The sequence below is a fragment of the Nilaparvata lugens genome, chromosome 3 (assembly GCF_014356525.2).
Source record: "Nilaparvata lugens isolate BPH chromosome 3, ASM1435652v1, whole genome shotgun sequence".
In the NCBI taxonomy this organism is placed as follows: Eukaryota; Metazoa; Arthropoda; class Insecta; order Hemiptera; family Delphacidae; genus Nilaparvata; species Nilaparvata lugens.
In genome coordinates, this window is record NC_052506.1 from 57993987 (window position 1) to 58007373 (window position 13387).

General features: G+C 36.2%; 1 protein-coding gene across 2 annotated transcripts in view; it reads left to right on the top strand.

The window, feature by feature from the left end:
• LOC111061068 (protein big brother) overlaps positions 1-13387 on the top strand; it is a 50304-nt gene that overhangs the window by 25874 nt on the left and 11043 nt on the right. Inside the window, exon 4 of one of the 2 annotated variants that reach the window (XM_039424139.1) lies at positions 11768-11854. The exons of the other annotated variant lie outside the window; for it this stretch is intronic. Within the exon in view, the coding sequence (XP_039280073.1) occupies positions 11768-11854 (87 nt within the window). The remainder of the gene's footprint in view (positions 1-11767; positions 11855-13387) is intronic. 2 annotated transcript variants of the gene reach the window in all.

A 13387-nucleotide genomic window follows, 5' to 3' on the forward strand; every position in this document is an offset into this window, starting at 1 on the left:
AAAGAAATCGAAGTCTGATTCAAGAGATTCAAGAGAAAAAATTAATGACAGTAAACCTTAATAGTATCCATTGTTGGCTAGAAGAACTCTTTCATCAACCTTTCTGCAGTGCTATAGTGAGAATTTTATATTTCAAAAGACCTGAATCTGATTTTCTGTTGAGTCTATCAAATAGCAACCTTCATTGTTGTGAGATAGGGGATGATGAAATCATAGTATTTTGGACGTGCAAAAAGTTGAACGTCGTCGGATAAAAGATAGAAAATAAGTTTATATTCGCAGAGGCGGGCTTATAATAAAACTACATTAAAAGAGTGAACAGCAAGGGGTAATGTTTGTTGAATTATCCCTTTTGAACATCGCGTCACTGGGGCCAGTGTTCTGCAAAGGGCGAAGAAGGTAGGAGGTGAGGCGGCGGGGAATTTGAAAGAAGCAGGGCGTCTATTCAACCCCTACGCCTTGTTGATTTAACCCCTGCTCAGTTGATCGCCTCTCCAACCCTCCAGTTCAAAGTTTCCCTCTTGACATCATTAGATTCCCCGTTCACGGAGCCTCCTACAATCGTGCACAGAAAAGATGGGTGACGGTGATGAGGGACCCCCGACGAGAAAATCTATTCGGTAAATATGTTCTTTGCTGCAGAAAATGAACGAGCCCCTATGTGCTGTACGGATTTGATGATGGAACCAGCTCAACCGTGAAAAACAACACAGTAGCTGGTGTAACAGTGATAGACTCTACTTTGAATGTACTAGCCCGATTCAAAAGTCTCCGCATACCTTTAAAACCTAAAAAACAATTGAATGAGTGGAAATGATTCAAATCAAATTCATTTATGAGTAGTGGGCTTGTTATGATGGGCACATGTCATTGTGATTTTATAAAAATGTCATTCAATTTAAAAATATTATTCTAGAAATGGAATAACTTTCAGATTGATACCTTTCCTGATTAGAGAGCTTGTACAAAAGTAAATTGAAATAGTTAGCTGATAACGTTTTTTAATCAAACACAGAGAATTGGAAAAATCAATCAGAATGTCTGCTAGATATGAATTGGATTACAGTAACACAAGGTAAAATCCTAAAAGTACTATGATTCAAGCCTACTACACCCATGAACAATTGGAAAAGTTCATAGTGTACACTGTAATCTTTCGCTGCCTATTGACTACAATATAATGGATGAGATATTTAGAATAGGATTTATCAAATTAATTCCAGAATCTTGACACCCAGTTACGGCAATTGAAAAATTTCATATTTCTGGCAACTACATAAGTCTGGCAACTATATTTCTGGCAACTATTTCCTGTGTTAAGTCTTTTGCAATTGCTTCTCTAGGAATATATTTTCTTCGATGCAGCACTAATTGGATTTCAATATTCAGAATAAGAGTACAGAAATCCGTAGATAGACCAGGTGTGCATTGAAGCGTCTCAGTCGGCTTGTCTGAACCTTTGAATGCAAGAGAAGGCACGCAGAGAGCCACGCAGAGCAGAGCAGTACTACGGAGCGTGTATTATACAGTGTAGGCCTGTGCGTGCACCCCGCGTTGCATCGGCCCCATACAAGATAGAGCCGACACCAATTTAAAAGCTATAATTTATGAGCACAGCGGAGCAGAGGGCGACTACCAAGTGACTGTGCAGCTTCATTCTGATTTTCATACAAAACGATACAAAACGCGTGTTTTTGTTGCCCGAATAATAATGATAAAGAAATAGAATAAAACATGAACCGGCTTTTATTGGAGGGGCTTGAATGGGCAACGGAGAACAATTTGATTGATGAACAATATGCGAACGTCAGTTACTCATATAAAGGAGTTCTGCAATTCATGTAGCTGTTATCGGCTTATTTACCATCAAAACTCAATGCAAAATGAGTATTTTTCCTGGTGAATGACTTCCAAATATGCATTCCACTTGTGCCTAAGTAGTAAGATGAGATTGAGTCACATGAGCAACACAAACAACTATGCGTTTGGTGAAATCCGAAGACAATGTTATTTCAAGCTTCATAGTGCCATATCGGAATCAGAAGAATCTTAAAACCTCTATGTATATTTTGTAAATCACTCTACTCGTAACTGTAGATTTAGATTGTAGAGAAAGAGGATTTTCATGAAAGTAGTCATTACATGTTTCCCAAACAAACTTTTTAAGCTATTCTTCAACATTTTCATCTCATTATTGAGTATAGATTTTGAGTTGAGTATTCTTAAGGGCTATCTTGAAGGATTACAGAACCAAACAGTATAAGATTCTCATTAGCAGATTTTTCTTAAGTACCAGCTCTCTATAAAAATATGGTGGAAAACAAACATTTATCTTTTAATATTACAAGATAATGTATGAATAGATACAATATTATCTCTTATAAGATCAAACAAAAAATGAATTCATTTTCTCTAAAAAAATATTTTTCACTAAAATTTCAGTTCTGTAAACTGGAAGAGTATCATTACAAATCTCCTTCTAGAGTACTTCTTGAATTGACTCTGTTGATGTTTTATGCAACCTGTGATTTCAGAAGATTATCGCAAGGAGAACGAACACTGGCATTAGTGATAGAGTATGAGATCGATTTAGTCGGATTGTGAATTCAATCTTCTCAATTCAATGAATGAATGGATGGATGATGGTTTAGGGAAGGCAGGCAAATATGAGAGGAAAGGAGACAAAGATTGAGGAGTGAGAGAGTATGGGATAGTGAGGAGGAAAGAGAGGATTAGCTAAAAGCCGATGCGTTGTGATAAGGGGTATTGGTCATCGCCGCGGGCAGTTAATGGAGTTGGTGGGGGAAGACAATCTTGCAGCAGTGGTAGCAGGTGATGCGCTGCCGTGAGAGAGCGTCACTTTGAATCAGATGCATTCTTCAGTGTTGCACAATGCACTGGCCATTTGTCAACCTGTGGGAAAATATCTTGCCAATCCTCAGCCTCGGTCACAGGTTCACTCCAGGAAATGATAACAAAACATTCTCCCACACAAAAGATTGAAACATATATCACAAGCATAAAGCTTCCCATAATTCAAGTAAAAGCTTTGTGATCATCGATTGGATCGAATTTTATAATTATTACTGTGCTTCATAGCTTACTAAATCTCTCTCCAACGGTTCATTAGAATTATATTACATACTGAATAATCACGACAAGATTAAGTGTGCCCGAACAAGAAGCTGGAATAACAATAGAATTCTTCTTTTTTAAGAATTTAATATTTTGAAAGTTTCAAATTAGCTTGAAATCTCAAACAGATTCAAATAAATAATACAGTAAAGTCGATTCTCCAAATTGAATGGAAAAATATACGTACTACTTGCCCTGTACTCATTATCTCAAAGCTGCATACCACCCTTCATCTGCACTAGTATCAGTTCTCAATCTATCCTTCTAGTGTAAAATATAGAATCGTCTTCAGGGTCTTCAGTAAATTTTCGTCCCGACACCCTAGAAAATCAAGTCATATTGGAAGCTACAGTTGATATTTATCATCAATAATCCTACATTGTTTATTTTTGCTGCAATAAATTCATAGATTACAGCATATGCATGTAGGATAGAATAGTAGGAATAAATAAATAGGATCTGAGAATTGGATTTATTATCAAATGCGGAGCATTTTTGAAGTCAGAACGCGTCGGTAAACGGGGAGTAAAAATAAAGGGACTTGAGCCCTTTCGCTGTCGTTTATGTAGACTAGCGGAGCGAAGCGTGTACGTGAAATCTGACTATCAGATAAGGGAGACAGGAAACAAAGGGAAAGTGAATTAAGTTATCGAGGGAGGGTGTTACTGTTCATTACGGCATTAAGCCGTCCGAATAGAAAACTCCAAATCCTTCCAGATCGGCATAGGAGTGCTTTGATGGGGGTGGATGCTTTGTATATTAATAGCCAAAGGGGTTGCAGGCTAATAGGATTAGAAGAGGCACCTGCCTGAAGATCTCTCCACAGATTGCTGTGTCACGATCGGATCATTTAATGCTCGCTTCAATATACAACTACTGTGTATTCTCAACTCGATAAAATATGAATAGATATTTAAATATAGTGATTCTGATCAGTTGCAGTGTGCGTCGTAATTTTATAACAGTAACGTTCAAAGTATAAGAACTCTTTTTGGATTATCATTATCATTACAAACTACTTCAAATTTCCTTTATTTAAAAAGATTGTACACAATTTATCCAAAGCATTAGAAACGTATAACCCGAATCCATGTTTGAAATCAATGACGAGCATTAAGCAGATAAATTGATCCTATAATTCAAACTTTTCGTCAATTGAGAAGTTATATGTTTGATTTTTAGTATATTTCGAATAGATCATAAAATCGAAGATATCGATTTATGAACGTAACGTCAAACTAGGGATTCAGTATTTGGAAGGGAAATTAGATATAGAAGATAGAACCAGGACTTCCTATTAACCCTTCTGGTAGTATATATAGGGGTTCCTGATAGAACCCTAGTTTGGTTGGTGAAAGAAATAACCAATTCTACCAGAGGAGCAGGTGTCCCGAAATTATCATCACATCGATGGCATAATTATAATAATTAATCGATCAGCCCACAACCTACAAAAGTCTTGCCCCTGATAAGTTACTAAAAACCGCGTGAAATTGGTAATTTATGCGAACAGTATGCTAACTAGGGCTGAGCCTGTCCATTGTATTAATGAATTTGTCAACACGGTTGTTTCAATCTATTCTATGAACAAATTGAAAATCTTCGCGAGCTGATTGAATGAATTACACGGTTACAACAGTAGCAGGTTTGGCGAATTAGACACATTGGTTCCTGGGTGCTCTGCTCTGCTCTGCTCTCGGCAGTCGGCAGCTGTGTGGAGCTCACGAGTATTGGCTCAAAGGATTTAAATGAGTTCGCGAGCCCTTCCAGTCACGCAATCCCGCAAAGCAGCTGTTTTATTCACTTCGCATTTAGTTAAATATTTTCTTAAATCAATTACTTCCTGGATTGGATATGTGATTAGAAAAACTTACGTTTTAATGCATGAACCACCATGGGATAAATGAAGTTGTTATAATTTTTACTTATATTTTCTGGGTTTTGCACTATCTGCTGAAATCACGAGTAAAATTGAAATTCCAGCAAACGTTTATCGTTTCTGAGGTATTTTAACCTTTTCGCCTTGATTATCCTAAAAGCTTGATTATATAAATTGCCCAAACAGTATTTCTATCACAAACATTTATTCTCAATATTACTAAATCTTTCAACTTGAGTAGCTGTTGTCAACGTTAGTAGACAGATCACTCACAGATGTAAGATTCGAAGTGGTGGGGGGAATGCCAGCGTGACGTCACGTGTAGTAAAAATGTGATAGAGTAGCCACACTGAGCATACAGTTTATTCACTGTATCTTTGAAAACATCGTCGTTTAATCCCCTCAAGATTGACCTAGAACTTAAAAATTCTCCATACTTATAGCGAATGAATCACCGATTCTAATGATGTTGTTAAAAATATTTCAAGTTCATTCAACTTGTATGAATAAAATGTTGAAAGCTTTTCAAGAATCTAAAAAACGTGACACGAAAAGTTAATAAGCTGGAAAAGCGTTAGTAGACAACGTTATACTATTATAATTTCAGATTACACATAAAAAATCTTAATAAACCGATCCCGATAAATCCGATGAATTTCATCCATATAAATGCACTGAGCACATGCTAGTATCGAGCACATGTTCTACGAGAATCAAAATATCTCATCCCCGAAATTCACAAGCGTATAGCCAAACAACAAAATATAGACACGACCTAGAAGATGAAGAAACCTTAAGGGTTTGAAAGGGAAGGTTAGGAGGTTGTGTTTTTGCTTCTATATGGCAAAATGTTTGTATTATTTGAATGTTTTGATAATTATTGTAAAGCAGAAACAGAAAGCTTGCATGTCAGAAAATGTTTGTGTTATATAATTTGACAAGACGTTAACCTTATGATTTTCATAAATGCGATATTCTGCCTACTCTGTACTACAGCCTACGTCACGGCTGCTGTTCCCCCACTCCAATTGCATTTCAACTAAAATACTACAGATGAGTGACCAACCTTCTGTCTACTAACTTTGAGCTGTTGTAACCTCACACACGGATGTTGAGTATTATGATGTTGACTATAATGTGAAATGGTTGCAAATTTATTTATTTATTTATTCTCAATTATCACAAGAACGTCAAAATTTGAGTTTCACTCAAATGACAGATGACATGTCAGTATAATCTAATATTGATTTATTCCAATAACTTACTATCCTATAACTAAATATTGTAGATAAGAATCATCTACTGTATTTACAAAGTCAAAAATCTACTTTCTAAATGAATCTATATATCAATGTGTATTAACGTATTGGATATTAGTAGATTAATCTAAACTAGTAGTTCAGTGAACAGTAGACCTCGCGCAGTTATAAACCGCAGCCTCCTCTTATACTTTCCATCAGAGTAAATTCTGTCTGTATGTCGTGTCGGCGAGATATCGGTGTGAAAACGGCTAATGGCTGTTGGGGTTGGTGTATCAAAAATACAAAAGTTAATCTCCTTCAAGACAATACTATGCTATTTTAGTAATTAATTGCATGCGTTATTGCACGCAATCAATAGTTCATTTATTTATTCACAATGGTGACAACGGGTTTCCCCAAATATGTCTCCTTAACAATAAAAATTGTACAGATACAAATCAAAAAAGGAAAAGAAAGATAAAAATAATACGAACTTATGCAATAATAAAATAATACAACAAAAATACCACCCAATTCAGAAATGAAAAATACAAAGATTTCAAATACTTATGAAAAAAGTAAAAATAAAACAAATTGAGAATTCAAAATTGCAAAACTTATAAAAATTAAAGAATATGATAACAAATAATGAACAAAAATTTTATCAATAGAAAAATAACATTTATAACTGAACGACGTCCCAAACTATTATATGCACATCCACACTGATACACCAACTATTTATTTGATCAGATCATGCTTACACAAGATTTAATTATCATAATATAACACTTTCCGGAATTTAGCGCGAGAAAACCAGAAGACATCTAGGAGCCCAGACAAGCTGTTATACGTTATTTGCATCCTATTTAATAGTATAAAAATTGCATTCAATGAGGCATGCAATTTATAGTCTACACAGCTGCTGATTTTTTTACCAAGTTACATTGAGATATTGGGCGGTGTGAATAAAAACGAGTACGTCGAGTATTATTTTTACTTACAAGTAAAGTGTAACGAGTATTTAAACTCCAAGTAAACCGATGTGAATAAAGCGTCGAGTTTACTTGTGACCATGTACTCGCCAACCCGGGGGTTTATAGGAAGTATTTACACGTGAGACAACTGAATTCACAAGAAAGGCGAGTAAATACGTGTAGCGCCACACAGATAGCGCCACACAGACTACTACGCATCATTTCCTGTTGTGACTTGTTCTGTTTTCGCCGCTAAACGCCGATTGCACGTGAGTGCAATCTATAGCACCAATGACAGTCGGAATGCGAAATTTTGAAGCTCAATCTGCCTTGGCCTGATCCATATCTTCAATAGTGCGTGCAAATTTAATCCAATCTTCCAGACTTCGACACTATTTTATCCAATACGTACTTGAAAATGTTCTGCTGACGGTACTTCTTTCGACCCCCATGTCGTTGGCAACACCACTTTAGAATCCTGGATCACTAAGGTATCTCAGAAAAATTTCCATCTTTTTCCTTGCAGTCAATCCTCCACCCCTTGCATCAGTGTTTTCATCAAGAAAGTGCGAAGTGAGAAAATCTACGTTTTCGCTCTCAAACCGTAATAGTCCCTTAGATAGATCGGTACTTATATCACGCCGGTCTCTATAACGTTTCACACCATGCAGGTTCATAAATGCAGCCAACTCTCGTGTACAAATGCGACTGCAAGTCTGGGGTCGGGTTGACTTGCGAATAGACGAGTATTTTTACTTGCGTTTATTCACACCAAAATTGGCATTTTTCGGGGGTTTACTAGCCTCTCAATTATTTACTCGCGAGTTAAAGTGAATACTAGTTTTATTCACTTCAATTTTGGCGTTTACTTGTCATTAGTATTTACTTGTCCTACTCGTTTTTATTCACACCGCCCATAGAATTGCATGCATCATGGCATGCGATTTATAGTCCACTCGACAGCTGTTTTATGATGAATAATTCTATAGTCTGATTTTAACTTTCCTTGCCCCATTACCATAGGTAAGGAAAGTATTGCTCTCCAAAAAAAAGGTACCCTAATTTCAAGTTTTCTCTACGTTTCAAGGTCCCCTGAGTCCAAAAACATGATTTCTGGGTGTTGGTCTGTGTGTGTGTGTGTGTGTGTCTGTGAACACGATAACTCCATTCCTAATTAACCGATTGACTTGAAATTTTAAACTTAAGGTCCTTATACCATAAGGATCCGACAATGAGAAATTCAATTCAAGATGGCGGAAAAAATGGCGGATAATTACTAAAAAACCATGTTTTTCACGGTTTTCTCGAAAACGGCTCCAACTATCTTCTTCAAATTTATACCATGAATAGCTATTTATAAGCCCTATCAACTGACATGAGTCTCATTTCTGGGAAAATTGCAGGAGCTCCGTAATATTCTTGAGAAAAATGATGGATAATCACTAAAAAACCATGTTTTTCACGGTTTTCTCGAAAACGGCTCTAACGATTTTCTTCAAATTTATACCATGGATAGCTAGCTATTCATAAGCCCTATCTACTGACATGAGTCTCATTTCTGAGAAAATTGCAGGAGCTCCGTAATATTCTTGAGAAAAATGACGAATAATCACTAAAAAACCATGTTTTTCACGGTTTTTTCGAAAATGGCTCTAACGATTTTCTTCAAATTTATACCATGGATAGCTAGCTATTCATAAGCCCTATCGACTGACATAAGTCTCATTTCTGAGAAAATTGCAGGAGCTCTTTAATATTCTTGAGAAAAATGGCGAATAATTACTAAAAAAACATGTTTTTCACGATTTTCTCAAAAATGACTTGACTGATTTTTCTCAAATTCATTCCCTATATAGTTATTTATCAGCTCTATTAACTGGCATGAGTCCCCTTTCTGGGAAACTAATGGGGGGTCCACCCCATCCTTGAGAAATGGACTTTGTAACCTCCTTCTCGTGCATGAGGAAGGTTGGTAGAGCAGTTCATAAAAAGAACCCATAGTTGAGATAATTAATTTTCATCTGTAGAACAGCTGTTGGACGACTTTTGAAAATATCATCGAATTTCACAATTTACACAAAGGAAAAAGTACTCTGAAAACAATTATATATACACATATACAGTAGTCTGATTGTAGTTTCAAATATGTTGCTGCCAATCGTCATTATGTTATTCCCCTAAATTATTCTCCTTTAAGAATGGGGCTTACAGTTCAATGAGCAAGGAAAGCTGTGTGAGTGCGCCACACCAGATTTTTACTATAATATTGGCGTATGAAGGAGGCTCCTTTTTCCTTGAAATGCAAAATTTTCAAAAACCTTGTATATACGTCGACGCGCAATTTAAAAAGGAACATACCTGTCAAATTTCATGAAAATCTATTACCGAGTTTCGCCGTAAATGCGCAACATATAAACATTTAAACATTCGAACATTTAAACATTTAAACATTCGAACATTTAATCATTCGAACATTTAATCATTCAAACATTCAAAAATTTAAACATTCAAACATTTAAACATTTGAAAATTTAAACATTCAAACATCCAAACATTCAAACATTTAAACATTTATACATTCAAACATTAAGAGAAATGCAAAATTTCGACTTGAATCTTAGTCCTCACTTCGCTCGGTCAATTAATAAAATTTATCAGAAAATTTGTCGTTATTCAAATAATCGATTGAAATTCGGTAGCACTGTAAATAGTTTTCCCAATTAATATTTGTCTGTTTTCTGGATAGTTGCACTGACTCCATGTTTCTTATTTCTGCTGGAAGTTTATTGAAATATCCCATCTCAGAATAATGTTTTCTAATGTCATTTCTGATTGAAGTAAATTTTCTCATCACTTACGTCCTTATATATGCCGTTTTCTTAGAAGCAGATTATTATTATTAGTTTACTAAATATTTTATCAAGGTTTTGTTGATTACTCATTACCTATAACGGAGTAGAGTATAATTTGGATAGCATAGTGTGTCCTAAATGAAAGCAAGCTGCTGGACCAGTTTGGAACATAGCAAAGGCATCAAGTGTCGATTCTCAGGATAGTATCACTTTTTCGTACGGTCTTTCTTAGTGGGGTATCCATTACGTCGAGGGTATCTTTGACAACAGGATTAGAAGCTGAACTTGGGCAGGTAGATCCATTGACAACTGTATAGCGAAAAAGCGAACAAGCCACACTCTCACGGAGTTTAGACATCTTTGCTTTCGAGATTTTTTGTGCCGACGAGACACACAAAGCATAACAATGACATCATCACTCCCTCTGAGTATTATTTTTACCTTTATTAGAGAATTACAAGCTACGGAACGTTTCCTGCTACTCACACATCCACCTTTTCGTGCATCCAATAGACATTCTAATGTGTTTTTTCAAGTGCTGCTCACCCCTGCGGATTTGAACTCTACCCTTTCAGTCGAGTTACACTACCCCACGACTCCATCTGAAAAAAACAATACACTAGGCATGTTTTAACAGTAACAGGTAAATCTTTTGTTATTCAGTCAAATTAGTTTAAATTACGTTATTAATCAAGGCATAAATATTGTGTTGATGACAGCGGTGCAATTGGTGAGCCCCACTTTCTGTGGGACAAAGAGGACAACTTGTGGTTTTCATTATCCTAGTAACATTGAACAATGAACACAATCATGACATTTCCCATGATGGTTGTTAATTATTTATATCCTGAGAAGATAGTTTCAAATGAATATTTATTTCTGTTTCCAATTTAAGAAACATTGAAACACTTTTTGACCCTCTATTGTACAAAATATTTTTTAAAAATTGTTATTCATGGTACAATAATATTGGTGTAAAAGTACCGTCAGTTTGAGGTTAATTATTTACTCCAATATATTCTTTCATAATTATCATCATCGTCATTAATATTCATTTTCCTGCTCAGAAGAGTTGATAGATCATGTTCCGTTTCGAATACTAGAACGGTGAATTTATTTTGGCTTTCAATAATTTAACATACAAACATATTATACGCTCTTGTGCATTTTCGTCAGCCATGCACACACTATTTTGTTAATTCATGCTATTTTCATCTATAACAGATCCAATACACGTCACCAATTTCCAGCTGCGCTGTCACTTGGGTTACTGACGCTGGTGATGGGGGCGGAATAACGTAATGTCAGGGCACGCGCCTTTCTGGACTCCCCATAGCGCATGCGTATTGTGCAGCGCCTCATGGCTCGCGGGGGTACGATGCTGGGGGGCCAAAATCCCAAAATCGACTTTTTCTCGCTCCCTCTCATCACTGAATGCTCATGTCAATCCTCTCTCTCTAGTAAGGGACAACAGATTACATTTCACTTGGTCTGTACTTTACACATCAATGCAAGGTTTTACAATAACTTACATCGTTCCAGCGGCAAAGTGAATAATTAATAATTATTGATTCTGGTATTCCTGAAATTTCATCCAATATTTGTTATCTTATTCGCATATTGTCAAGTGAATCAATTTTGCATGGATGATGATTGTAATTTATGTGTGTTTTTTTGTTTCAGTTGAGGATGAGCGGCCTGCAAAACGCAGCCAACCACCACGGAGGCTCACCAGCCACCCGCTGCCCCCAGCGAGGAGTGCCCTTGCAAGTAGGCTTGCCTCATCCCCCTTTATAGTCTTTCTAACAACCCACCCACTCTTGTAAATATCCCTTTCATCCTTCCACTCAACACCCCAAACACCATTATCAAATGAGTTATCTTAAAAGCCTACATTATACAAAGGCTTCAATCTCCAATGTTTCTTCACAATAGAATTGTTGAAAATTAACATTTTGAAACTCTGGCCTGGATCCAGTAGATGTATTCTTAGCATTTTTCAGGGAATTTGAATAATATATTTCCACTAATCATTGAATCCTGGTTATCCAAGATACTCACTCTGACTTTCCAAAAAAAATATGCACATAGTGTTTACACTAATTTTTCTGTAATAGTGAACTTCACATTCTTGTAAATAATGTTCTGAATCTAGAAGTGACCAAAGAATAAGTTTAAGTTGAATTGCATTTTACAAAGTGGACTAATGAATCCATTGAATTGTGTACCGATGGAGCAGTAGTAGGTTATTTGAATTTTCAATATGTAGTAGCTGTTATCTAAAGTGAAGTATTTTAATGCCTCTTTTTTGTAATAATTGTATTGTATTAAAACCTCACATTGTGATCTGCTAATGTATGTCAAGCTCATATATATGAAATGAGATAGTTTACTAGATAGTTCTTGGTATGTAGAAGGAAAAAAGAACGCTTAAAATTTAAAATGTCAACATTTAATTTTGAGTTGCTTATCAATAGCAAGACATAATGTCATTACTCCATCCACTGGCAACAAATAGTTGTCAGTTTAAACAACACACTTTCCAGACTGTCTTACTAGTAGTAGGTGCGTCATTGAGTTTGGTACGTATTGGGCTTCAAATCTCAAATTCTTTATTTTCTGCATAAATACAATAACAAGAAATGTCTGTTTATCGTACAAAGTCATAAGTACAAATATATACACATAAGTAACATGTTTTTTAGAATTATACATTCTATTCTATTCATTCAGTAGGGAATCCTGAACTCACTCGTCAATCCATAGCACAGAAATTTACTAGTTCTTTCACATTTATCTACACAAGTCTTTTTGCCTGGAGCAACAGTTGTAGTAAACGGGTTAACTCATATAAGGCTGTTCGCTACACAAATATTGCACAAATCGATGGTTGCATACTTAGAATAGGCCTGCTGCCCTAGTTAAGGAGCATTGCGGTTGCTGAGGTTTCCAGAGTTTACAGCTTTTGAAAGGTGTTTCTTGTATAATTTCATCAACAAAAACCACGTTTGCCGTTCAGCTGGCGATAATGACAGGTTGACTGAGAAACCGTCAGTCAGTCTAGATCCAACATGAAAAGCAGTTTGAGTTGTGGATCAGAAATGAGTGAGTCGATGCGTGTCTCGTGCGGCCGCTCGACGCTTCTGTGGAGGATGGAGGATTGCCATGGCGTGCAGCTAAAATAAGCGTCCATCCGCGTCATTCACCTGCTACGCTGGCAGCAGTCACATTCACTTTGAACTGATCGCAGTCCTTTTGAATAACATTAACGTTTCCCATACAATCAACGCTGTCATTTTGAGG